Source organism: Temnothorax curvispinosus, unplaced genomic scaffold (assembly GCF_003070985.1).
Source record: "Temnothorax curvispinosus isolate PA1 unplaced genomic scaffold, ASM307098v1 QBEX01004550.1, whole genome shotgun sequence".
Lineage (NCBI taxonomy): Eukaryota > Metazoa > Arthropoda > Insecta > Hymenoptera > Formicidae > Temnothorax > Temnothorax curvispinosus.
This window is the reverse complement of record NW_020214330.1, coordinates 352,974-380,024: the sequence shown is the minus strand read 5'-3', so window position 1 is coordinate 380,024 and position 27,051 is coordinate 352,974. Positions and strand designations below refer to the sequence as shown.

The window sequence follows — 27,051 nt, the reverse complement described above, 5'->3', positions numbered from 1 at the left end:
CTTTACATCTCTTTGAATTTGCACGGCACGTTATCTTCCCAATAATCCCAATATATTTAAGGGAAACGTTGTGAGATTTGTAAAGATCGTTATAGTTTTCTGAGAAAACCGTTGGACGTCGTTCGTGGAAGATTTCAAGGTAACGTGCTTTTATGAAACGAGTACAAAAGTGACCTTTGCAGCGAGAGAGAAGTCGAGAGTATTTACTTCCGTAACGGTCGATCTACGTGTTAGAGTAACAATAATAAGATCCTACAGGAAATCGTTTCGACGTGAATAAGTTTTGTTCGACGTACTCGATTTTTACTTTTCTTTCAGAATTCTCAGTCTACAAGTAATATTTTTATTACTTTTACATATTATAAATGACTAACAAACTTTCTCTCTGACCATTCTGCCTTTCGAGTATCCGTTTGAGTTTTCGACCGTTTTCTCGAGATTTGCAGAAGATTGAACGTCATGTCGACAAACGAACAAAGTTGTAAGTAGCCAACTCGTTTTCTTGAACCGAAAGACTAAAGGGGACCTTGGGAACGTTCGTTTTAACATCCTAGGTACTTGTGCTTGTTTGCTGAAAAATATATGTGTTAATGTTATTTACGCCTAAATTTCTTGAGCATTCGTGCATTCGAATCTATTCATATCTGTCGTCATATTTGAATTTGCCGCATTTACGACATCCGAAGGGTCGGTCGAACGGTTCGACCCTTTGCGTCTGCGTACGCCATCGTTGTCCATTGTGCTCTATCGGACGCGTATATAGATATTACCGGCGTTTCTTTGTGACACGTTTGCAGGTACGTATAAATTAGCATCGTTGCGCCGTTAGAGCAGGCTGACAAGATTTATTTTTGTGATGCTCTTGTGATAAAACGCGTAATACGTACGGCGAGCGATACGTACGTTGCTTACATAATAAATGCACGATGTGTATTCTGGCAACAAACCATCTACGAAACTAGAAGAAACAAGGTTCTCTTTATGATCGCAACGAACTATCGAGCGAAGAGATGAAATCAAAGATATATATATATATATATATATATATATATATATATATTTTTTTTTTTTAATTTAATGTTGATAGCTCTATCGGAAATGTGGCAAAGAAAGAGGGAGGGACTTCGTAAAGTAAATACATTCTTAATTTTGCTTTTTTTCCAGTCACATATTTCGTACATATGTCTCAAGGCAAGAGTAAAAAGACTTGCTTGCTTCTCGTTTTTCCTTTTTTCACGTGCGGTTAAACGCACGTGAACAGTATGTATAAGTATATATGTACAGGATTGCTAAGGTTGCAACATATAATTGTGTTTAATTGCTTAGAAAGAAACAATCCATACTTTATAAAGATTGGACAAAGCACCGAATAATTTGCGTTTATTAAAGCAATTCTTTGTCTTTCCTTAAACATTAATAAAGCCCAACGCATAATTTGCAACCACTTGCTGCGCTTCGTTAATAAAAACAAAATATCAGCGTTTTAATCAATCGGCATATAAATTCTGTAATAGAGTGGATGCGGACACTCTCTCTAAAACTGCAGCGAGCTACGTCGTAGCTCACCAAACACGTGTCTGCAACAAATGGAGTAAAATGAGAAGCGTTTCTCATCGGTCGAGTAGTAAAATCGTATCAGGTCGGCACTAAGGTTTCGCGACACAAGCTATAGAGCCGCTTGTTGCAAATTACGTGGTAGATTATCGTATAAAATTTGACGAATTTTGGAGAAGCGATAGGGGGAAAGGCTACCGCTACCATGCAGCGCGGGACGGAGCGCGGCGCGAGGCTTACAGAAACGTCGTTACGTTCCTGGAGGTCATTATTTAGTCGCGGAATAGCTAGATGGCGGTAGAGTCAGCTGGCGGTACGCGATTCGTCGTAGGTCGTGCGGCTGCGGGCTGCGGGAAGGGCTGGTCTGCCTCAGTTCAACGTAGCGCGTCCCTTGGCGAAGGGTACGCGCCTCATGTCGACTCAAATCGTATCGTACTCTAGCGACAAGCAATTCAGTCGTACTTATTCGAAAGAGTGGAAGCGGTGAGTGCCGAGGTGCGAGCGTGCGAGGGCGACGCTCTCTCGTTCTCGCTCTCTTTCTTTCTTCCCCTGTCTATCCATCGGGATCGTGGTTGTGCGCCATAAGACCGTCCGCGCGCCATTGTACGTGCGTGTACGCGCTATGTGTGGCGGCGGTGGCGGTGGCGGTTGTGCGGGCGGACGTGCACGCGGGTGAGAGAACGCGCCACGCTCGACGCTCGACGATTGACGCGGCGGCCGTCGATGGTAAATCGAAATCGAAATCGAAATTGTTATCGTTATCGTTATCGTTCCTCGGGATCATTCCTCTTCGCTCTCCTTCCGTTCGAACGTGGTACGCGCATCCCGAAGTCCCGAATCCCCGACGAACGGACGAAACGCGAGAGGGTTACCCGCTCGCGGCTCGGGCTCGGGCGAGAGTTGGCGCGCTCGGTACTTTTCGGCGGGCGACCGAACGCGCCCGATCGTTGCGCCGTGCAGACGGTGCAGAGTCAACAGTAGCCTCAGCGCGCCGCCGCGCGCCGTTCCGATCTTTTTGATCTTTCACGGCCGTGGCGCAGGGCCGACGGTTAATTGTAAGAATCTTTCTCGTCCTCGACGCGCTCGCGACCCAACTCCGACGTAGCTCGTCACGTTCCAACGGCACGCAGTTTTCCGTAGCGGCGCCGCGGCGTAGCGCGGGAGTGGGCGACCCGCGCATACACACGTACACATGTAAGCGTTGTAGCGCGCGGGCAGGGAGAGACGACGCGCGACGGTCGAGCCTTAAATATCGATTTTGGACGAGCCGCGATACGCGATAGTCCGCCACCTATCCCGAGGACGCGCGCGACGGCGACGATATTCCCGTGACGTGAGTCCCGTGACAGTCGGCGACGGCCGCGCGCGACGGTCGCGCGACATTCTCGCAAGGTCTTCGTATCGTTTCGCAGGTGCTACGAGGTCACGTCTCGCGAGTGATCTCGCCAAGTGAGTGCGCGGCGTAGGCTCTGCTCTCTCTAAGGTGACTCGTCGAAAATCCCGACCACGTGTGTGCGTCTGGCGTTTGGCGTATATCCCCCTTCCGTGGTTGGATACTCCGATCCGGGACGAGCCCGGCTATGCTTGATGCCGCTCGTGGGGAGAAGCGCGACGAGGGCCATCATCCACCGGGGACGGCGGAGATTTAGGACTGTCGGCCGAGCGGAGGAATAGACGCGCGCGCGGTCACCATGGCGCGCCATTGTCGACGATCGACGAGTTGACGGGTGTCGCGCGCTCGAGGTGTGCACGCGCTTGTCGAGGAGGCGAGGAGGCACGGGCGCGAACCGTAAACGGTTGCGACGTGATTGCGGGTGATTGCGCGCCACCCGAAGGAGAAGGATCGTCGTCCCCGCGCCAATTCCGGGGAAAATCGGCAGCTACCGAACACGGACCATCGAGCATCGAGCATCGAGCATCGTGAGAGAAGGCGCGACGACGGATCGCGACGATGGTCGTGAATTCGTTTTATTACCGCATTTACCGTTACGTAAACACACCTCGTCGAGCCTCGTCGACGGCGTCGGGTCGTCTCTAACCACCGATCGAGGGAGCGAAGAGGAGGGGAGGATCTCAGCCGTGAGGCGAGGGGAGGAGGAGCAGGAGGAGGAGAAGCGCGAGCGCGAGCAAAGTCGCTCGCGCGAGGGAAAAGCCGCCGCGCGAGCAGCGACCGGGCTGCTCCATCCGGAAGAATGGTTTCGAGATATGGCGTCTCGAAGGAGGGCGCAGTGGGTGTCGCCGTCGGTGCCTTAGGACCCATGCATTGTCTGATGCCGCACTGTGGCGGTCCCCATCATCACCACCATCTCACGGCGTCGCATCCCCAAAACCCGCAGCCGGGTCACAACCACCATGTGCATCCCGGCCATCAGCCGCCGCCGCCGCCGTCGCCGAGTCCCCACCTCAATCAACTGACGCATCCCCAACTCACGGTCAACATCAGCCACCTCGGTCATCACCACCATCAACATCACCAGCAGCAACCGCAGCAGCAACAGCAGCAGCCCCCGCAGCAACAACAGCAAACGCAAATGCCGCCCCAATACCGAGTCACCGCGAATAGTAAGTAGAAGAGAGCGCGTGCAAGTTCAACATTGGCTTTTCCGCGAGATAACAGCGAGGTCGAAACTGTCGCGGACGAAAAATCACGCGTACGATTTGCGCGAGCTTGTGAGATCCGCGATCTTCGCAAACCTCGCAGATACCTCGAAACGATCTCAGTCTTACAGTCGAGTCGTCTAGCGACCATTTTATCTCCGATCGGTTAATTATCCGTTACGTCGCGTCGCGTCGTCCGATCGCGAGACTGGGCGCTGGATGGGCGCCAAACAGCTGACGAGTGACGGAAAGCCAGGAAAAGGATTCGTCGATCTTCAAAGTCTGTCTATACGCGTATCGAAACCGAAATCCGGATCTACGTGTATACGCGTATCTTCTCGAATATCGAGGCTCATTCTTGTCCTCGCTTGTTTACATTATTTACAATATTTACTCAATCTTGGGATGGACTTTTGTTTCTGGGGAGTGGTTTTTGTCACAGAAGAATATTTTGCCACTCGAAACAAAACGTTCTCACGTGCGCGATGGTAAAATCAAACTTGAATCGCCCATTTTTAAAACTACCCCAACTCCCAATCGATCGTTAATGGTGTCGTACTTGATGGCGTCCTGAAGGCTACGTTTGCTGATTACAACTCTAATATGAACGATAGGTATATCAACGTTCTCATATTATATCGATCCATAATTTACATACCTCAAAGTACCAAGCTGCCGTATCGCAGACATATTGTATGATACAATGAAAACATTGTTTCAACAAGTTTACCGATTAAAAATTGATCTATCACGTTACTCTGGTTAATTTTTCTACGTTTTATACGTATTTTCTGTCTAAGATGGATGAAGGATGATATTAAAGTCGCGGTCTTGAATCTTCGAAGGAATGATATAATTAATTTACGAGGATTCTTTGTACCGTGAGAAGTGGCTCTCAGAAGATTATGGCAAGTGCGTTTTAAATATTGGACTGTGCGTACATTCGTTGATAATGCGGACAACGTCGTGAACGATAACACGGGGCGAAATGAAACATTGGATTTACAGTTTCAAGCATCTCTATTTACACGACGTGTATGTGTGCGTGTGCGTGCGTGCGTGCGTGCGTGCGTGCGTGCGTGCGTGCGTGTGTGTGTGTGTGTAGTTTGATCTTATCTTAATTCGAGCTACATTAGACTTGATACGTGCTTCTGTTCGCTTCTTTCCTTGCAGCGCATCGATAGCTTCTCCGATTCCTATCAGTATATATAAATTGAGGGCTGCGACGTGGATAGTAAAATTTGACCACGCGGATAATTTTTATCTTCTCTTCTCAACTTAAAATCTATCGCTTTGTCTCACGTGGTTGATATATAATTTCCAATACGCAGTCTTCAATCTCCAATAGTTTGCGATACGTGCGTAACGCACGCGTCATTTCTTTTTGCATGCGCAACGTTACGCGCGACGATATGAAATGCCGTGCGAAATAGCGAACGCGGCTGTTGACTTGCTCCATCGTGGACATAAAGACCCGCGACCGACGATGGTAGCACAGTCGTCGTTTCTTTCGCTTCTCTGCTTTTATTTGTATTTATTTCCTATCTCCGATGCACACGCACACGCACACACCCTCACTCTTACCTTTACCCTTTCGGTCTCCCGCAGGATCCATCCTTGACTCGTCGCGCGATACGACCTGCGCTAACGTAATTTCGAGAGAGAGAGAGAGAGAGAGAGAGAGAGAGAGAGAGAGAGAGAGAGAGAGAGAGAGAGAGACAGACACCACCCGACTCACTCTTGTCATCGCGATCGTTGAACCTTTCTGATTTTTTTTATTGCGCACGACCAACACATTGGGCGCCCGAATATCGGCGCGCGGGTGCACGCAATCACGGAGCGGAATGATGCGAGGCGCGCGTTATTTTCGAGCGCACCGGGGGTAGTTAATCTGACCCGGTGACCTGTCTGTCAAGAGTCGAATCATTTGTGTCTATTTGCGGACGCATGGGTTCGAGCCGCGTCGTCTCTCTCTCTCTCATCGTTTTTCCTCTCCTCTCCTCTTCTCTTCTCTTCTCTTCTCTTCAACACAATGCCGTTGTCACATTAAAACGATGACGTATGCAAAGCTTTAATATCGTTTTTAATTCCCTCCGTTTTGTGAATCGTCGCTTAGATCAACTGTTTTTTAGTGAATGCAACATTATTTCTACTATTGTTATTTAGTCGCTATCTGCGCTCTCTGTCGGAGTCTCGGATGCGGATGAAATCACTGGAGGAAAGACATTCTGGGCGGTGCGGCGCAGCGCGGCGTCTACGCGATAGAAATGTATGAATCGAGATTCACTCAAATTTTTTTTATTGAGCAGTGGCGCTCGGGCGTTTTTCCTGCTATGCGCCATGCGGATATCGATATATCGGGGTGGCTTGTTATTTAGGTTAGTTCTTAGCGCCCCTGGACGGCGCTTTAGACAGTTCACGATATAGGTCAATCGATAAAACGCTTTCCACCTTGTATACCGTCGTGAAGGTACGTTCGATCCTTTCCCTTCGCGCGATACGTCCCGTTCCATCTCACCCTCCTCTCCTCTCGTTGAGACACGGCTGTTAGAGGATGCCGCGATACGATCGAAGCCAGTAAATTTGTAATTTCAGTCTTTCGAAACGTCATCCTCAAAGCTGCGTTACTGACAATTTGTATTAAGCTAACAAAATTTCCTTTCTAAAACTCTATTCATAAACGTAGATTATGATAAGATTTCTGGAAAGAAATTTTCTTCCTCAAAATACAAAACTTGGAGGGGAGAAGAGAAACCATTTGGGAAGAATTAACGATCAGAATACACTGGATCAAGTGTGATTAATAACGCGAGAACGTAGCGAATAATATAGCGCGTTTAACCTTGACGAATCGCGACCTGCGGTGCACGAGCTTCCGCCTTGTGACTCCACAAAATCGGTCCGGTACTCCTCGCGGTAACCTTGCTCCTGTTACTGCGAAGCCGCTGTCACGATTCACGATGAAGCGTTTCCACGGAGCGATCTCTCTCGTTTCACAGATAATGCCGATGCCGCGCGCGCCCCACGTGGCTTCCCGAGCGGCAAGGCGGCGAAGTTAACCCTAACCTAACCTAATCCTTCTCACGGCTCGAGGCCTCCAACGTCGAGCGTGCCGCCGCCGGCCGCGCGCCGCGGCGCCGTCGTGCAGTGCCGTAGCGCTTCCGATCGGCGTGGACGGTGTGTTTAAGACTCGTTAACGTTGCCCGGAGTCAAAGTCTATTGAGAAATCGTGCGCAGCGCACCGTGCATCAAACGCGGCGTGACACGTGACGCGGCACGGCGCAGTCGGCGCTGCGCTGTGCGCATTGTTCATGCCGAGGCCGCCGCGCCGAGACGGCCGACGGAATCGGCGCGGCGATGGGTGGGGTGTGTGAGACCTGCATACGTCATTCGTCACCGGAAATGACGTACGAGGCCAGGCATGACACTCCGCATTCCCCATTCCCGATCGCGCGTTCTCTAGGCCCCGTTCCCTTCCCCTTCCTCCTCCTCCTCCTCCTTTCCACCCGATTGTAACTTAGCGTGGGATGTGGGATGTGGGATCGCATTTTCGATGCGACGACGTGATCCCGTCAGCGAGACGCGAGAGGAAAGGTACGCGGACCTGGTGGAAGGTTGAAAAGTTTCACGTTTATCTCGCCCAAGCGACAAGAGTACTCTCGAAATCAAAAGCTAGCTTTTTCTTTGGTGTAAAACTATTTCAGGAATTTAGGAATTTAGAATTTAGGAATTAATTTAAAGGTGTAGGAAAACGCGTTTGCGAGACCGATTCCAGGATTTCCAGGTCGCACCCTCGATCGAGATCTATTTATTGTTAGTCGAAACACACAGCGCGTAACGCATGTTGGATACGTTGCATATGCGGACTGCGGACGGAGTGGCGCGCGTTTCCGGCAGGGTCGCTCCTGGACGGCCCGCGAACCGCGAATCGATGCCGCCGCGAAGCCACAGATGGCAGCGCTGCGCCCCCGGTCCCTGCCCACATGTGCAAAGATGGCCGTCCGTGAGGTCGGACCGTCTCCGTCGATGCGTTCGTCCACGTTTGAGTCTCGTTATCGCGCTCGCAACGTTGCGCTTTTGTAACGATACGCCGCCGTCTGGAGAATCATCGCGCGAACCCGCACGGCTCACGAGGAGAGGAGCAGATCTGCGCGAACGATCTCGTAACGGTGAGCAACCATCTATGGGGAAACGATCAAACGATCCCATATTTTTCTTCGACTCGGAACCGTCCGTTTTTCCTCTGCCTCCGCGCGCGTTCGTTTACGTTTAACACCAAAGGAGGAAATGGGGCAACATCCGTTGAATAGAGTCTCTTCTTGTCCGAGCCGCGCGGACCGCGATGGACTTGTGAAGCTCGAGTTTCGAGGACGACGCTTGGCGATCCGACATCCGACGGGGAACGTTGACGTCAATGTTTCGTGCACGTCGGCGTCGTGCGTATGTATTCGTCTTTCGCGAGTAATTACTAATTGGGACGACACGCGACGTGGGCAAACGGGGCGGGACGAATGCAAAAAGCAAAGGCGAAGAAATGTTATCGAGATTGAACGCGACGTGTTTCGGGTGTCCATCCGTACTCTACTTTAATCTATGATACGTAAGCTCGTAATTAGTTGACGCGTAATTTATTCCTCGCTAGTTCGTAACAACTCGGATACTTTTCCTCGTCGAGCACGTCGTCTTACTTTACTCCTCTTTTTTTTACCTCTTTTTCAGAAGTAATGTTTTCAAGTTATTGCAAATTATTTTAGTTATATAATACATTGCTTTTCTAATATCTATATATTTTAGTGATCTCTGTGAGACTGACACGTATTGTTACATGTTGGAGATTTTACGTATTTTAGAAATGAATAAACGAATTTATCTCTTTTTATCATATGATATACATAGGCATGTGCGAATTTATTTTCGAAGAGACTAGTCCTTTTAGTAGAACAATCTAAGATAATATCACATTTAGACACAACGAGATTAATTGATCTAGTATGATTCATTTCGGTTTCTGGTGTATGCATCTAGCGTAGATGGTCGAAGCAACTTTTGCAATAACATCTGCTCAACGAAAGATGCTCCACGAAAGAAACGGAAGAAATATATGTAAATAATCACGCACACACACACACGCAAAGAAATAATCTATATATTTCCAGTGTCATGCTATTTTATGTTTACAAACAACAACATTGATTTACATATTTGCCGCATATTTTATGTATTAAAAGTTGAAAGCAGGGCAATCTGTTACAAAATACTATGAGATGCATGTCTAAATAAAAAAGTAATCTAGTATGTATAAGGTATAAAAATATCCCGCGGAAAATGTGTTTTCGTATCGCAAGCGTAACCTAACCTGGCCTTAATCTAGTTGCCGTTTTATGCGTGCGCATTTATTGCACCATAAAAACGTAAACGTGAACAAACACTTGGTCGTGATTCGCACAATTTCAAGTAGCGAGAACTCGCGTGAATTAGACAATTACATGATTGTAAATAATATCGATACATGTTGAGTAAGTTGTGACGTTTGTTTCAGGATCGGAGTTTCATGGAAACTACAGCGCCCAACCAGGGGGCCAAGTGGGCGGAAACGCGGCGAGTAATGTAGGAGTACCCACGGGTAGAGGGCCTCCGCCGCTCGGCGGCATACAAACGATAGGGCAATCCACAGCGGGTATACCACCAGGAGGTCCCGCCGGAGGGCAAGTACCCTCGCAAGCCCCGACCCCAGGAGTGCAGTCGCAACCGCCACAAGGTCCAGCGCCTACTACGACACCACCTGTACACACACCATCGCCTCAGGAAATGGGAAAGCAGGCCCACTTACAGACGCAGCCGCCGTCTTTACAGCAAGTTTACGTACCGACGCAAAACAGACCGGCGTCTCAAGTACGTACCTGTTAGCGCAATGAAGAAGAAAATCTTTTTATTTTATTTTATTTTTTAAACAAGTCGATTTTTTGAAAAGAAACTTTACGTTTCTCGTCCATCTTTTGCGCAGGGCTATTATCAAACGGGTCCAAGGCCGCAACAACCGCGAGGTATCAGTCACAGAGGTGGCCAAGGCGCCAGTGGAACACCAGTGGTCGGGATGGCCGGGGTAGGTGGAGGTGGAGGGCAACCACCTGCCATATATCCTCATCCGGCTAGTTTGCCGGTGCAGGCAAGTGCAATGTACATAAGTCAAAGTCAAGTCCACGGTCTTCACACGGGGCCTCATCAGCAATCGGTGTATTCCATAAACAATCAACTACCGATTCATCAGGTACTGATTACATGTATTACATTCATATTTTCATTACATTTTTATTATCCTTTTTTTATTTCTAACCAAATGTTCTCTTTCTCTCTCTCTCTCTCTCTCTCTCTCTCTCTCTCTCTCTTTATCTCTCTCTCTCTCTCTCAAAGTATATCCATGTAGTCGAATTAAAATGTAATAACGTGTCTCTCTTTATTTCCAGTTTTCTGGTCCACCTCAAAGGCACCAGCCGCATCAAAATCAATCGTATTTCCCCTTTCAGCCTCCAATCCAATTACCAAATGTGTTCGGATATCCTCATGCGCCCGCTCCTCAGCATGGATGTGAGTTTTCCTACTCACGTTATCCCTCGACGCCAGATTCAGACAAGTCAAATGAATCGTTATATTTTCCAACAGATTATTACACAGCGTCAAACACGATGAGTTTGACTAGGGCGAGTACAAGTGCGGTCAGCGCTGGAGCGCAACATGTCCCAGGCCCGCTGGCCAGTACTCAAGCCGGTGCTCCAGTTGTACCTCAAGGTACGCTTCAGCAACCTACTCAACAAGCCCAACCTCTGCCTTCGATGGGTATACCTATGTCGCAAGCTGGTACGTTGCTTTCAAATCTACTTGTTATATACGTTGGTTAGTCGTTGTTATTCATATTCTATCTCTTTAAAGACTCAAAAAGATCGAGCTAAAGAATATCAAGTTGGAGTGTTACGTATACGTAACATATTTTAAACTAATGAGTTTCATTTTCTTTCGCAAAACAGAATTGTAATCTAAATTGAAAAATGTAATCTTATTCTTTTAAAGATGTCTTCTCGGGACATAATGGTGGTGCGACAAATACTAACAGTACTACCAGGTCTCGGAAACCTCGAGGACAGAATGCCATTTTGGACATAGTAAATCCGCTAACGGGCAAAAATATAAGCGATGAAATTTATAAAGATAATGAAACTATGCAGAGTGGTGAATCCAGTAATCGCGAAACGCCACAACCACAGGTGAGCTACATCGAAATATATCGACACATGGCTAAGAGAGTTTAGCGTTCAAGTCTGTGCTCGCTAAATAGCTAACTGTATAATGCAAGAGTATCTTATGTACGTACATATTTGAAACTGACTCTCACAGCCGATTGTTAATACTTGTGTATCTGTACACCCACATGAGCCATGTCCTCTAGCAGATTAAGTAAGTACTGAGATCGCACAAAATGAAAAAGATTGGAAAAGATGGATCGATTAGTGATTCCGAAAATATTCGGAATTTAACAAAAAATTTTTCTCGCGAGGGCGTTTAACCTCGGTATCGTAACTCGATATCGATTATTTTTTTCTTTAATTTGTCCGGTACGAGTTGAGGAGGATGCAATGGCTGTAGGGTGACAGATTTGTAAAGTCTTGAACATTTATTTCGTTCGTCCAAGTGCTTTTGTTTTGTGATTTCTCTCGCCCTATGATTTGAGTTTGGAGCAAAATTTTAGTTATCAAGCGTAATGCCTGAATGAATAGCACGTGCCACTGTCTATCACGCAGATTTGGTGATTGTTACAGAATAACGGTGCGGAGGTGATAGCCGATTTCGCGGCTCGCGTCGCGAAGGCCGCGACCGAGGGATCCGACACGGTACCGACGAGCGCGTCCGAAACGGCGCCTAACACGATACAAACAACGGCGCAAACGTCGTTAACGAATATTGAAACCAATCCCGCTAATGACGCAAATAGTCAGTGTAGCAATAGTCCGCCTATGACAAAAAATATCGGCGTCAGCGCTGGCGCTGGCGCTGGCAAAACGGTACCGCCTACGATAAGTAGTCAATCGTTAGGTACATCTAGTAACATGACGCAAATCGATCCGAACGCGACAAAAACGGAGTCGAAAGCGTTGCAACTTCCGGTAAAGGAATTTCAGCCGAGGAGTGAGATAAAGAGCGTGACGATCGAGGAATCGTCACCCGTCGTATCATCAGTGGCCGCGAATAAAGATACTGTTTCCGTACAGCTTACCGCGTCGACTCCTAACATCGAAACAACGGCTGCGACAGTGACAGCGACGGCGACGGCGACGGCGACGGCGACGGCGACAACAACGGCAACGGCAACGATGACGGTGACGGCCGAAACCGAAACCGAGGCCGCTAGGGTTACTGGCGCTGTAGCTACAGCCGTAGTTGGAAGCGGAACCGGAGCCGGAACTGGAACCGGACCTGGACCCGAAGCCACCAAACATCTCAATTCCTCGCCCAATGTAGTACAGACACCGATTACTCCGTATTGGAGTAACGTTACCCAGGAAATCCCGAAACCGTCCGCCATTGCCTCGAGCGCCAATCCCGTTCCTACTAGGGAGCCATTCCCTAATCTAACCAAAACTTCGTCAAACTCGCCGCCGAGGAGGAAACCGAACGCCACCGAGCTGCCTTCGAATACCAAAGAGCAAAAGGAGAGGAAAACCCGGGAGAAGAGCCTCGGCTCTCGGGGCGCCACTCCTACGCCTGTTCACAATCAGGTGGTGGATCACCATCATCAGAAGACGAACGGTGACGCAGTTGGTGACAAGACAGAAACGGAGGTGGTACACCCGAGAAATGAGATACAGCAGAAACCGTCAGACGGTGAGTGTTTCCACTTGCTGAGCAAGTTTTATCGTCAACCGAACGAAATTGTTTCGCGTCGGCGCGGGCGCGCCGGGTCGCTTCAACAGCGAGTATCGAATATCGTCGAGTATCGAGTCGTTTTGCTTAAAGTCTTGGCGCGTGCAATCTCTAGCTATACAGCAGATACGAAACCTAATTGAAACGATTAAGTATATCGATAAGCTTTGTAAATTTGCAAAGAGAGGATGGATAAAAAAGAAAGCGCGCCATATCTCTCGCCATCACACACAGTGTCAATCCCGAGACTTGATCTCGAGTTATACGCTTATGCGAGCGCAGCCTTGAACGAGTTTACTCCAAGATACCGTCAACCGTCCTCTCTCTTTCCTTCTCTCTTTTACTCGCGACTGGAAATTCACTCGCGGGGCGCGATATCTGTCTGAGAGATATATCTGGCGCTATCGATCACAAGTAAGCGCACGATTATTATTCGTTGGTAAGAAACGCGATGCATTTCCAAGAGAATAGAGAATGTTGTTAGGACTTTAACTAGACGCTACTAGTTTCGCTCATTTGAACTTTGCGCCGCGCGTTTGCGATATCACGCCGAGATAACCGATCGTCGGCAGTTTTAACCGCGCTTTTCAGACAAGTATGAATTTTCGGTTCGCTCGATTCAAACGAGAGAGCCTACGTTTTGACGTCTTGTTATCTGATGTTAATATGGAATATCCTGGGGGAAAAAAAAAGAAGTTGATCGCGTAAATATCGTGAATGCCGATAAACGTTAAATTGACGTTGACAGACGATTCTCAGTCGTCAGGATCTCGTCGTTCTTTGTAATAAATCTAGATAGGAAGATGGCCAACAAAATCCCTAAGATTCCTAAGATCTCGTCAATACATTTCGGAACACGTTTTGCCTGGAAGATACCTACCGCGAAATGTTCCCGCGCGTCAGCGCGCGCGCACGCGCGCACGTGCCGTTACAAAACTCGGCGTCGCCGTCGCCGTCGCCGTCGGCGTCGGCGTCGCCGTGAATCTCAGCACTTGCACTGAAGAGGGCACCCTCCAAAACTCAACGTAACCTAACCTAACTTGGTCTAACCTAAAAGCCACGAGGAGAATCGGAGTCTCGTGTCTCGCGTCGGGGTTCTGCGAAGTGCAGTCGTTTCGATATATCCGGGCATTTTTATATCACGCGTCTCTCTAATAACGAGCGACGCGAACGTCGAGATCAATGCGAGAGTTGCGAAGAAATAATGGAATGTTGGTTTTTTTTTAAACCGCGGATCGTTCGAACAAAAACGCAACGCGGTTTTCACTACGTTAGCCGACTATTTTAGATGTCTCGTCCTTTGTGTAATTGTTTATTTAAAAATTAAATTGAACTCTATAGTGGATCTTTATTTAATCTTGAAAAAAATTCAAAGTGTCGCGATAGTTCCGTTGTCCGAAAGATCCGAAGCATCGTTGATTTTCAGTGTCACGTGACTTCAGTGTGATATATTTGTCTAGTGGCATTTGTTTATACGTAAAGTTGGTTCCTATTCGAATTTCGAACATCGACATTCTACTCCAGCTTGTAACGAGAGTCGCAAAATGAAAAAGGGTAAGATACAGCGATTCTTATATTTATCTCGTTTGTCTCGCGTACACACAATCAAGTTCTGCGAAAGTTCTGGATTCGTCCTTCGAGAAAAGTTGATTATTTAAGAGGCAAATAGCGATCGAGCCGCCGGCGCCGCAACACGAAATATGGAAACGCGACGACGTTCTCTATCGAAGGGATAATTGATCTATCGTCAATTTGCGACAGCTACCTAACTTGATATTTTTCGCGGGAAGTATACTCGGATCAATCCGCTTGCCCTTATTTTTTTTTCTTTCCTCTGTCCTACTTTGCTTTGAAAAATCATCATTGGCGTCTCGCGTCTAAACAATCGGAATTCTTTCGATGACCGTTGCGGACGACGAAGGTCCCGCGGTTTTCTCGTCTATTTTCTGCGTTACGATACGATCGCGTGGTTAGGCAGGTATCTCTTGGCGAACCGGAGACGGAGAGGCGAGTCGTGGCGTGGTGAGGTGAGGTGAGGTGAGGTGAAGCGAATCGGAGTCAATCGGAGTCGAGTCGGGACTAAGGCGGACGGTGACGCGATTGCGCGAAAATGGCCGACGGGGCGCGATGATGAACGAAGCGGGATTAACCGGTGAACCGGCGCTGGAACGCTGAACGCTGGAACGAAAGAACGGGAGAAGGAAGGAGGAGGAAGGGAGGAAATCCTCCATCGTCGTCGAGGGGACCGGACCGGAGACCGGACCGGACGGCCTTCAGTAGCCAGCACGTGCTGCGCTAGCCGGTCGCATTTTACACCGCTCTCTTCTCCCAATTCTGTCCCTTCCTTTTTATTTTATTTTACCTTCTTTTATCTTTTTTAAGCAAAAAAAAAGTACGTTTTATCCCATCCTCGAGAAACGACCCTTCGAAGATCGATTCGATTCGCCTCGCCTCCGAACTTTGAATTCCGGCGCTTTTCTTTCCTTTTCCTTTATCTCCCACAACTCGCGCGCGTACTTTACGCATCGCTTTACCGCTCAGGCAACGAATACGCTTATTATATACCGTTTCTCCGCGCTGTGTTTTACAGTCTGTACATTGCAACGTAACTGCAGCGACCTTCGCGATAATTGTACATATATATATATATATATTTTTTTTTTATCGAATTCTGACGAGCGCCCTATACACGCGTCGTTTTTACTCGAATCCTTTTCCCACCTCTGTACATCCATCCGAGAGTTCGGAGTTGGCCTCGTTCCTCCTCGTTGGTTCCGAGGAATGAATTTCGGCCTAGCGAAAAGCTCGTGTCGAAAACGCGTGTTCGAAAACGCGAGACAGTGAAGTGGCGAAAAGCAGAGCGTGCGAAGCGGAGCGTGAAAGGACCAGAGAGAGAGAGAGGAGAGACCCTACGTCGAGAGATGTACGTACACGAAATTTCACTTCTTTTCGCTCTCTCTTTCTCGATATCTCCCGTCGCACCTTTCGGCAACGTGATCGAAGATGTCGGTACCTTGGTGACAACGTGGTTTCCGACATCTTGTGGTCGGCGTGGCGTGGCGAGGCGAGGCGAGGCTTGTAACTAGGCGGGAGACGAGAGGAGAGGAGACGAAAGGCGCGGCGCGGCGCGGCGCGTCCGCTTACTTATCTTATTTGTTTCATTAGATTTGTAAATGGTATGCAATGCGCGAACCATACGTTGTCGGAGTCTCGCTTTTAGACGATAATATCGCGCCTTATATCGCGCGTTCAGGGGCGTATTCAGGGGCGCCGCGGAATCGTGCGGAGGAAGGCGACCGCTCAATATGGCCACCTAAATCTGTCGCCGTCGAGTAGCTCCTCGCCGGGAGTTCTGGGGGATATCTCGCTCCGATTTTCCTTGCCTTCCTTCCTCGTCGCGTTATCTCGAAAAATTAGATATCGCGCGTTTGTCGCACGTTCCCGATTTTTGCGCACATGTCGCGACGTCGCGACATACTCGACGCCCCGAGGCTTTTCTTTTTCCACCACGTGGTGGACACGTTCTTCCGAATATGCTCTTTCGCAAGAACGCACGGCTCGTTTGGTCGCATCTCGTTCCCGATTGCCGAATAATCCACGTCCGCGCGATCAACAATCTCGCGCGGCATCTCGCATCTGGAACGACTGGAACGATGTCTGGAAGACGTCGCGCGATTGCGCCGTGCACGCGGTGGCGCGTGGCCATTTTGTGAAATGATCGAAAGAGAACGCAGCACCATATTGGTCCGCGCGCCGACGTTCGTCGTTCGTCCTCGATAGATCGACCTTCGCAAAACCATTCTTTCGTTCGATCATCGGAGTCGTCGAGTGTTTACGAATTCAAAGTCCCTCGTACTGTCGTGTAGTCGTGTGCCGAGATGTCGTGTGCGCGCAAATCGACCTTCAGCTCGTCGATAATAAAACATCAAGATTCTTCCTTATGTTGTTACGAATATCGTATCGAGATAATGGTTTTAAATCGTTTGCGAGTAGGAGAGTAGTTGATGATCCATATCGAGGAGCTTGAAATGATCGCAGAAACGTCGCGTCGCGTCGCGTCGCGTCGCGTTAAAAGTCGTCCCGGCTGAGTTTCCGTACTCCGTTCTTCTCGAAACGACCCGGGCGACGCACGATGTATCGCGTGATCGCGTGTATCGTCGCCGATATCGGGCACGCTCTCGATCCGGGAAGAGAGGGCCCCCCGACAGCCGGGGTCACTGGTCACGAGTCACGACCGCGCGCCACGTGTGGTATGGTAAGGCGGGCGCGTGCGTGTGTGTCGGGCCGCGGGCGTCCTCGCCTAACGCCATTTCACAAGAGCACGCAGCGCGCGGGTGCGCCGAAAAGAAAAAAAATTTTACGACGAGACTTTTGGCGGGGCAACCTTGAGCCGCCCAGCCGCCGTTGCTCGTCATTCGGCGATCGGGTGAAAGTCTTTCGCGGCTTGAGAAAAGTCGGCGCGCGTAACCTCGGAAAACGCCGAACCAGAGATCCCTCGATCCGAAGGAAAATGTGCGCGCGTAACGCACATCGAAACTCGAGACTCGAGACTCGAAACACAAGGCAAACTTCCGTCCGATTCGTATCGTCCGTGGCTGGATAGTATAAACTATATAAAGAGACGCTGACGTGACGTCTTATTTACCGTACCGCGAAGAAAGGGGGAGGAGGTATCGTTATGACATTTTATAACGAAAAGTATTAACAACGGGACGTGAGCGTCTTTCAAACTCGAGATCGTTGCGATTTAAACATTCACGGATAAAATCGGATGGGATGCTTAGGTCACGTTTCAAATGTGTATTTTTTTAACATTTGGAAGATGCAACAAATTTGTTTTAAACCAAAAAAGAGACGTGACATCTCGTCGTGCTCGAGAGGGAAAAAATGTGGCTTTTAGCAACCTCGTTGGAAATGGCGCGCGATAAACGTATCGGAGTAGACGGGGTATATTGGCGCGCCAAATATTTTTTCCATCGTCAGGCGCGATGCTCTTTGAGCTTCGTCGATGTCCGACAGTGATTATTCTCGCGCGCGCGCACGACTCCCTCCGCGATCTCTCGGAGCCATCTAATTATATCGTCTCTCTCTCGAAATCCGTGGTCGCGCGTCATCGCGTCATCGCGTCATCGCGTCACCGCGTTTTCGGAGACGCGATTCTCGCCGTCTCGCGATTTTCATTTCGCGTCGCGTCGAAAGGATCGAATCCCCTTCGCTGGGTTCGAGAGGAAGGAAGGAAGGAAGGGAGAGAGAGAGAGAGAGGGAACGAATAATAAATGAATCGTTATTTATTAGACACTCTGGGATGCTACTCCCTCAGTTTGCGCACTCGGTGAGCAATTTTAACATAACGTTTTGAAGAGGAAAGATAACAAGTTCCACGCGTTTAATATGTTCTTTACTGGCCCGATTTCACTGTTGAACAAAAAATGAACCAAAAACTTTCGAGCACAAAAACGAGAATAATCGTCCCGTAAATTTTTATAAGCGCTGACTACGATCCCGAACCAAAATTTGCGATTTAAGTTGGAAACGCCGTGCTTCGCTCTTACGCATTTTTTTGTTGAATAGAGTTTTCGGGAACTTTCCGTTCAAGCCGCGTGGGTAGCCCACGGCATGCGCCCCCCACATTGTCGAGCCTAACAGGTTTATTTATAACACCTCGTACAATATTTATAAAAATAAATTTACTATTGAAAAACAAGATTTTACAAACTGTACTATACATATTCAAATATCAATATGTGCTTTTTCGTAAAACATTTTGTGATAATGCATGTAGGATCGAAAATATCAAACGGCCTGAACGGAAAGTTTATCATGGGGCGTAAGTATTCACTCTATGCGGCAGAGAGCGTGTTAAAAAGAATCTGTGATTTAACATTTGTTGCAAGAGGGAGGGAGAGAGACGGAGTCGCGGTCCAACCTACTTTCGCACATCGAGAATCGAATTCGAGATCAGCACCGAGGACGGTGAACGTATATCGCCCACGTCGAATAATTAGCCGATTCAGGGATGGTCTCCCACCGATCGGGGGAAGAATCGACGTTTCACCGTGCGAATTTCGATCGAAGAGCTAGGATAGATCCACGCGTCGAGATCGCGATGAATAAACAAAACGGACGACACGCGCGAGCGGACGCAGGAATTTTTTCGGGCGATATTTTTGTGCGGATGCGAGCGCGAGCGCGCTTTTGAGTTAGGTGGGTTAGGTCGAACCGTTGAACGTGCGCCTGCTCCGACGCGCAAACCGACCGAACGGACCTAATTTAAGAAATCCTATGTCGTGCCTGTCGGTTTGCGCCAGTTCACAGGTTAAAATAGATGCGTGAAAGTCGTCGGGCGCCGCGGCTAGCCAGGCCCGAGGCTTTTCCGAAGTGTCTTTCAGTCGGGGACGATCGTTTGTGACGGCGGTCGCCGTTAACTAACGAGTAAAACGAGTTGCGCGAATCTCGTCCGTCGTCGTCGGCGGCGGCGGATCGAGATCCAAGCTCCAAGCCTGGCCGCGAGTTGGACGGTTGACGGACTCATTCCCGAGCGTCGCGGCGTCGTCGGCCTCTGGATGTCACCGCGATCGACGCAGTGTTCGATCGAGAACGAAATCGCCGATCGCGTCACGTGCCAAGACGGCGATAATAACGACAACCAAGTCGTCATCTCGTCGCGCCGATAAGCTTGTCGAGGATGCGATTCTTCTTCCCCTTGTCATTGTTGCGCCCCGTCGCGTTTACGTGTCGCATTTACGCCACGTTTGGCAGGGATTTGGCAGGTTTATAAATAAATACTGAATCAGTGCCGCACGCGGGCGCGCGCGTGCGCATACGTACACGCACGGCCATCGGAAACTCGAGCCATCCAAAGATGTGAATTGCACGTGCGCGCGCGGACACATGTGAAACATGGGCGATCGAAGAACGAGCGACGGTGGCGGAGGTGGCGGCGGTGGCAGAAGCGGCACGAGATCCAAAAGTCGTAATCGACGGGGATCCCGAGATCATGGTACGCGAAACGCGCCGCCCCTGACTGCCCCTGACTGCCCGACTTGGCACGCACGTATGTCGATACGCGTCGAGAACGTTCCCCGTTGAATAAAAGCTCCTAAAGACGAGTGGTTTTCGCTTCCTTTCTCTCGGTTCTTTGATCAGCACAGGATGCGTTGGCGTAGTAATCGATAGAATCGATGAATAAGTACAGTAGATACGATTGATCGAATGTATTGCGCGACGCGTTCCTAAAAATTGTACCCGCGATCTTCTATTTTTATATTTTCATATTTTCGTATTTTCGTATTTTCGTATTCGTATTGCAGCGTATTCGATTGTCTCACCAACGTCGTTTTCTCTTCCGTTCTCCAGGTAAAGCTATGCAGAAGCAAAAGAGCAAAAATAAATTGAAACCCCGCGAACTCAATCGCAAGGGCGCAGAGAAGGAAGGCACGGACATGGATGCCTTTGTAAATACCGTATCAGCGGCGAAAACAGTGGAAATTAAGCAAGACAACAAGGAGCAGCACGCTCCCGCCTCGAAAGACAGTAACAAGGAGCCCGGGAGAGAGATCAGCAAGGATATCAAAGAAAAGGATAATTATGAGTCGAAGAAGGAAAAGGAGAAGGAGATTCTGCCCGTTCACGCGAAAACCGAGAAGCAAGCGTCCACCGAGGTGTCCAAGGACAGCGCTCCCGCGCAACAAGCGTCTCACGTTGTAGATAAACCCCCGACCAGCATGGAATCTTCGATCAAGTCCGAGGACAGTGCGTTTAACGCGCTTCCCATCGCATCTCCCAATGACGTCGTCGATCACGCGGCGGTCATCGAAGAAATGCACTTGGAAGCGTTGGTCGCGCAGAAAAATGAAGAGAACTTCAAGGTGTCGGCGCTACACGCGTCCAACGACGAAAACGCGACGACTGTCCCATCGGTGATTACGGAGAAGAAGCAAGAAGTCGAGGTTTCCAGTGGCAGCGGTAATGCCCCGGCCGAAATTGCCGCACCTAGCGGTAATAAGGCCCCATTACTCAAGTACTCGTACAAAGAGGGCCAGTGGAGCCCGGTCAACGTGACCGGTAGGAAGTCCTACGACCGGGATTTTCTTTTACGTCTACAATTTGATCCCAACAGCAAACTAAAGCCGGCTAATCTACCAAATTTGCAGGCTGTCTTGAAAGATAGTTTACAGGTATGACCTACGTCTCATGTGTCATTTATCATACATGACATATCGTCCGCTTTATTAATAACGATGTTTTATTACTTGCATCTGCGTCTGATTTTTATAGAATACGCATAATACTATGGACTTGAGGGCTTTTAAGGATGCGAACATTCCCAGGCATGATGCGTTAATGCCAGGGTTTGCAAAGACAAATATGAGTACACGTCCGGTAAGTAGAATTTAAGTGAAATGCTTGGGATATGTATCTTGCTTTCTTATGGAAGGAGAAGGACAAGTAAACATAATGTCGCACGAAGAAAGTAGTGATCTGAAAATCTTTTGACGAATAATACATTTCTTTTGATTGAAATTTTCATTCTTTGTGTCAAATAACTCTATCGAATATCTTAGCTTTGATACATGATATCGATGAGATATATATCTCGTTTTACAGCCACCAACGAGTCGTAAGAGTGACCGGGGTAAACCAAAAGCGAATAAACCAAATGTTATTCATGTTTCACTATCGTTAAGAGAAGACGTGAAACTGAGAGAAACAGAAAATGCTTGGAAACCTACGAGGTTAAAGCAGCTCGGTCTTACTGAAGAGGAAGCGAAAACGGAAGCCCTCTATAAGAGAGTACGAAGTGTATTGAACAAACTCACTCCGCAAAAGTTCAACACGTTGGTTGAGCAAGTCCGACATTTGCCGATCGATACGCAAGAACGCTTGAATGGAGTTATTAATTTGGTCTTTGAAAAAGCTGTTGACGAACCCAGCTTCTCTGTCGAATATGCCTTGCTGTGCAAAGAACTGGGCATGATGGAAGTCGCAGGTCCTGATACTCAAGATAGTTCCGTTAGCTTCAAGAAGCTTATCATCACGCGTTGCCAAAAAGAATTCGAAAAGAATCCAATTGATGATGTTGCGAGAAATCGAAGGCTAAAGGAAATTGACGAGTGTAATGACCCGGTAAGCATCTTGCACGATGTATTCATATTTTTATTTTGTTTTCAAACAAACTTTTATCTTTCTTCAATAGAATATTTTATTTTGGTATCTGATCATTTTATTGTCCTTATTAGGAGAAAAAGAAAGAACTTCAGTTGGCGCTTGAAGAGGAGGAGCGCAGGATACGAATTAAATCTGTAGGAAATATTAGGTGAGCAATTTTTTTAACGCATCTCAAGATATTTACAAACCCAGCACATGTCCAAAATCGGGACATGTGTGCTGTCTGGGTACTTAAGTATGTTTAGATCAATTCGATCGCTTTATACAACCGTATGAAGATGATACAATATAATTTACAATTTTGCACGATAAAATACAAAAATCTTACAAAAAAAGAAACTATAATTTTCTCAAACATATCTCATTCATTTAGATTCATCGGTGAGCTGTATAAACAGCAGATTTTGACAACGAAAATCATGCACCGATGTATTCGTCACCTGTTAGAACAGAATGATGAGGATAATCTGGAGTGTCTGTGCAAACTGTTGACAACGATTGGCAAAGATTTGGAATTAAAAGGACCTGCTGAGGTAAAACTAATGCTGTTCTTATTATTTGCATCCAATTGTGTGTAAAATGTTTGTGTTGGAAGTATTCATTTGGCGGTAATATGTATTATTTTAATTAATTTCTTATTTCTTTCTATTCTTAGGAGATGCAGGATTACTTCAATAGAATGCAAGAAATTGTTGCACGAAAAGGCCACAGCAAAATTAGTTCTAGGATTCGTTTCATGCTTCAAGATGTTATCGACTTGAGAGCAAATAAATGGATTCCGAGAAGAAACGATAACAATCCTAAAACGATAGACCAAATTCAAAAAGAAGCGGAATCCGAAAGACTGGACATGCAAGTGCATGCAAACAGCGCTCCATTGAACACCGCGCGAAAAGACGACCGTAATAATGATAGGAAAAGAAATCGTGGACTTGGTGGTCCTACTGACGATGGTTGGAGTCAACCAGTAGGAAGGGTGAGACCCGTGACGTATTCGGTGGAAACTGCAAAATTGAAGAATAAACCGGTTAGTTTGGGTTCATATTATCATGTCCAGTCATAAGAATTATTTTTTTTTTCCTTTTTTTTTTTACATGTATATGCACTGGACACTTTTATGTATAAAATAATAAGATAAAGCGATTGATATAAACAAAACATATGATTCGTTTCGAAACGTACTGTCGCAAAATCTCTAGTCTTGTGTACATACTATTATAGATTTTCAGTACTGTCGGTACATTTCAAAACGCGCATCCGTAGTTGTTTTAAAAAATATATAACATTACTCAGTGTAAATTTTTTCTTAATTGTAATTATGAGCTTTATGTAAAAAAAAAACACAAGAAATCAATTTTAATCCTTTCAAAGTCATAGACGCGTAAGAGCGCGAACAGACGAACGACTTTTTCGCGCCCTAAATACGTCTAGCAAATGGAACACCGCAAACGCTATGGGCGTGTTTATGTGTTTGGCACATTTGTCCGTAAAATAAAATTAACGGTGAACAATTTCGAAAGCAATATAACACATCTAATAAACAATGTAATTGCTCATTTAGTAAGTATTACTTTTTAGTTTTTAACTGTGTTTTTATTAAGTCTCTTAATATTTGATAGAATCTAATTTGATATGTGGGGAAATCATGACACACCGTATCTGAGGTCTCTTGCAAAAATTTTTAGCACTGAAGCGCGTTACAGACGGCAGAATACTTTCTGCATGCATAATGCATTCGTTACAGTGTTCAACTTAGAAAGGATTAAAATCATGTTGTATATGTGTGCGTATGCGCGCATGCGCGTGGAATTTAAATTAAAAAATATAATTTCATGGAATAACCCCGCTTGAGATAACTGTCAAAATACGACTTTTACGCCGACAGTTACTCTCACAACACGAAGTGAGCAACGAGAGAGAAACAATGAAGGCATGATGGAAAAATGGCAACAATAAATCTGTTGTCATTTTTAAGAGTGAAACTTTTTTTGTTACACAAAATGATTATTATCTTTTTTAATAGCCACCAATGGACGACATGCAACTTGGCAACAGGGCATCTTATTTATGGAGGGCTACTAACCCCGCCAACAACTCTAAGACGATAAGTTCCAACAAATTTGCGTGCTTAGAGAATATGTCCAATTTAGACCAGGACAAGAGGATGCCGCCCTTACCACTTTCTGGGTAAGTCAGTTATTTTTCAAACATTTACAAGATTAAAGAATAAACCGGTTAATTATTTGGGTTCGTGTTATTATGTCCAATTATAGAATCATTACAAAGAGCGCAATATTTTTTCTGTAACATACATTTGCCATGGATGTTTATTAATCTCTGCTTCGTACTTAACGATTTATGATGATACACAATTACAGACTAGAGTTTCTGAATCTTCTAAAACTTAAATGATTTCAAAATGAGTTCTGAGATGTTACAAATTTCACATTAACATTTAAAGAAACGTCGACAACCACTTATACATTTTTATCTGTTATTTTAGATCACGATCAACCGGTCCAAGAGAGTGTAGCCGGGATTACAAGTCTTATGGTATGTTCTCTTATAAGCACAGATATATGTAACTTACATTACCAATAACGTATCGTTAAACAGCCTCTTTGAAGAAATATTTCTTAAACAAGGATTTTGTGTTTTTACAGACGGTAGGAGCTCTCGTAATGGCACTCATCAGTCGGGCAGTGCATCGAGCAGGGAGAGTCATCCGTTGCTGGATAACTCTCAAAGGAATGTGTCGATGCTTCCGCCCGTATTGAAGTCTGCCTCCCAGTCTGGGGCTATAAGCCACAAGGCTCCGATGTCGGAGCAAGAATTTACAAAGGCTTATAACTCCATACTGAAACACTATCTGGAGGAGCCGATTGTTGAAGTAAGTTCTTTAAAATTTAAAGTGATATCGATATCAATTTATCTTTCCCGAAACGAGTTACAATTTGTTTCATGCTGTTTTATTCATAATTATCAAATTCTTGTCAACTTTTTATAAACCGAAGCATATGTGAGATGACGGTCGGGATCGAACCCGAGATCCGCTGACTACGAATCGAACGCTCTCGTATAAAGCCACACGTCATACTACAAAGTTTAAATTTTGTTTATGTATACGTGTGTATATATATATATATATATATACATATATAAATTTCTGGCGAGACAGAGATATTTTCTATCAACCAACGCACGCTCCTTAGATCCATCTCTGATTCAATAGGAGATGCTTGAGTCATTGGCGTGCAATAATAGGCAATACCTTCTTTTTGGTTCCGTGTGATAGCACTACATGCTATTTACACTAACTAAAAGGAGGACAACATATTTAAATAATAAATAAATAAATAATTTATTATTTAAAGATTATTTTTCGACTATTCTGGACATCACAAATTCAATATTGTTAACGCATATTTATTTTCATTTGCAGAATACGGGATTAGAGATTCAACAGAAATTTGATAATGCAACATTTGCCAAACTTACACGCGAGTGTATTAATCATGTTCTCGAGAAATCGCCTGTCGAACGAGAACTGGTTTCGAAACTCTTGTCCCATTTACTTCGACAAAATATTTTACCTGTGGAGTGTTTCAAGAATGGGTAAGTTATCCTATTCTTGTTATCTTATTTGTTTATAGAGCAAATTATAGCAAAATAATAGTTTATATATTAATTGATGATGAAAATCTTGATACAGAGTAAAGGTATTTTGAAAAATATCTTTGTGTTACTAATGCCAAAAGGATACTGACGCTATTTGCATACATTTAATTTTGTAATACCAAGTTTTTTTCATCAAAATTGTTGCTAATACAAGGAGAAATTCTGTTTTAGATTGGGAGAAGTGCTGGAAATAGTAGATGATTTGGTTATCGATATACCGAAAATTTGGACTTACTTAGCCGAAATACTGTGTAAGTAATACATGCGTATCTTTTTGCCGCGGGTTAACCGCGAGATGAGATAAGATAAAGATAAAGATTTCTCTCTTATGATGACGATTACATTTTACGCCATAGAAAAATGCCGTGCGGGTGCTATAGCTCAACAGGCCTGAAAAAATATGTAATAATTTATCCGCCCTACTCTAATCTGAAATCGATTTACATGCGTGACCATCTATGTTGCAGCACATTCGATAGAGGACGGAGCTATCTTATTATCCGAATTCAAGAGTATATGTATAAGTTTGAGAAGACAAGGCTTTGTAGGCAAATTCCTTGGAGAACTTATGACAAAAGTATCTCGTAACAAAGGGCCTAAATGGCTTGCCGATAAATGGGACCAAAGTGGACTTCAACTGAGTAACTTAATCGATCCGGAACGAGAGAATGTCGATAAAATTATTCAGGAATACGTAAGTACTCCTCGATGATCGTATATTATATCAATTTCTCTCCCCTATTTGTCTTTTTTCCTTCGTAGAACAGTGCCAGTTTAATCATTCTGTCACATTTATCTCGACTTGTTCGCGTTATTGTTCGCAATTATTTATAAAAACTGGATAGCTTAAAGGTATAGAACAGACAGACGAAAGACTCGGGTTCGATTTTCATCTTTGCCACTCCAATCAATTTGCGTAGCAACTTGAAATTATTTTCGTCATTTTGATTTAAAGTAAATGACAAATAAATTCAATTAGAAATTGTTGTAAATCAGCAACAATTTGTGTCTACATAAAACTTACGTTCTGTCGACAGAATCTTGCTGGCGCGATGCAAGAGTAAAGTACTATCAATTAAATCGAATGAAAACATTGACTGACTGCATTGACTGAACTTCCGATAGAGAATGTACAAAATT

At 46.1% G+C, this 27,051-nt stretch overlaps 1 protein-coding gene across 3 annotated transcripts in view; it reads left to right on the top strand.

Annotated features, from left to right (window-relative positions):
• Positions 1-1,898: 1,898 nt before the first annotated feature.
• LOC112453646 (eukaryotic translation initiation factor 4 gamma 3-like) overlaps positions 1,899-27,051 on the top strand; it is a 28,191-nt gene continuing 3,038 nt past the window's right edge. The window contains exons 1-20 of one of the 3 annotated variants that reach the window (XM_025014505.1): positions 1,899-2,037; positions 2,967-4,116; positions 9,692-10,044; positions 10,157-10,420; positions 10,617-10,737; positions 10,813-11,007; positions 11,218-11,411; positions 11,964-13,026; positions 20,422-21,242; positions 21,343-21,447; positions 21,673-22,191; positions 22,305-22,381; positions 22,607-22,766; positions 22,889-23,260; positions 24,257-24,420; positions 24,737-24,786; positions 24,897-25,123; positions 25,676-25,848; positions 26,083-26,162; positions 26,379-26,605. In XM_025014505.1, the coding sequence (XP_024870273.1) occupies positions 3,747-4,116; positions 9,692-10,044; positions 10,157-10,420; positions 10,617-10,737; positions 10,813-11,007; positions 11,218-11,411; positions 11,964-13,026; positions 20,422-21,242; positions 21,343-21,447; positions 21,673-22,191; positions 22,305-22,381; positions 22,607-22,766; positions 22,889-23,260; positions 24,257-24,420; positions 24,737-24,786; positions 24,897-25,123; positions 25,676-25,848; positions 26,083-26,162; positions 26,379-26,605 (5,535 nt within the window). In that variant the 5' untranslated portion in view covers positions 1,899-2,037; positions 2,967-3,746. Of the gene's footprint in view, positions 2,038-2,547; positions 4,117-9,691; positions 10,045-10,156; positions 10,421-10,616; positions 10,738-10,812; positions 11,008-11,217; positions 11,412-11,963; positions 13,027-20,421; positions 21,243-21,342; positions 21,448-21,672; positions 22,192-22,304; positions 22,382-22,606; positions 22,767-22,888; positions 23,261-24,256; positions 24,421-24,736; positions 24,787-24,896; positions 25,124-25,675; positions 25,849-26,082; positions 26,163-26,378; positions 26,606-27,051 lie in introns of those variants that run through there. The other 2 variants (XM_025014506.1, XM_025014507.1) reach the window with 2 other exon arrangements.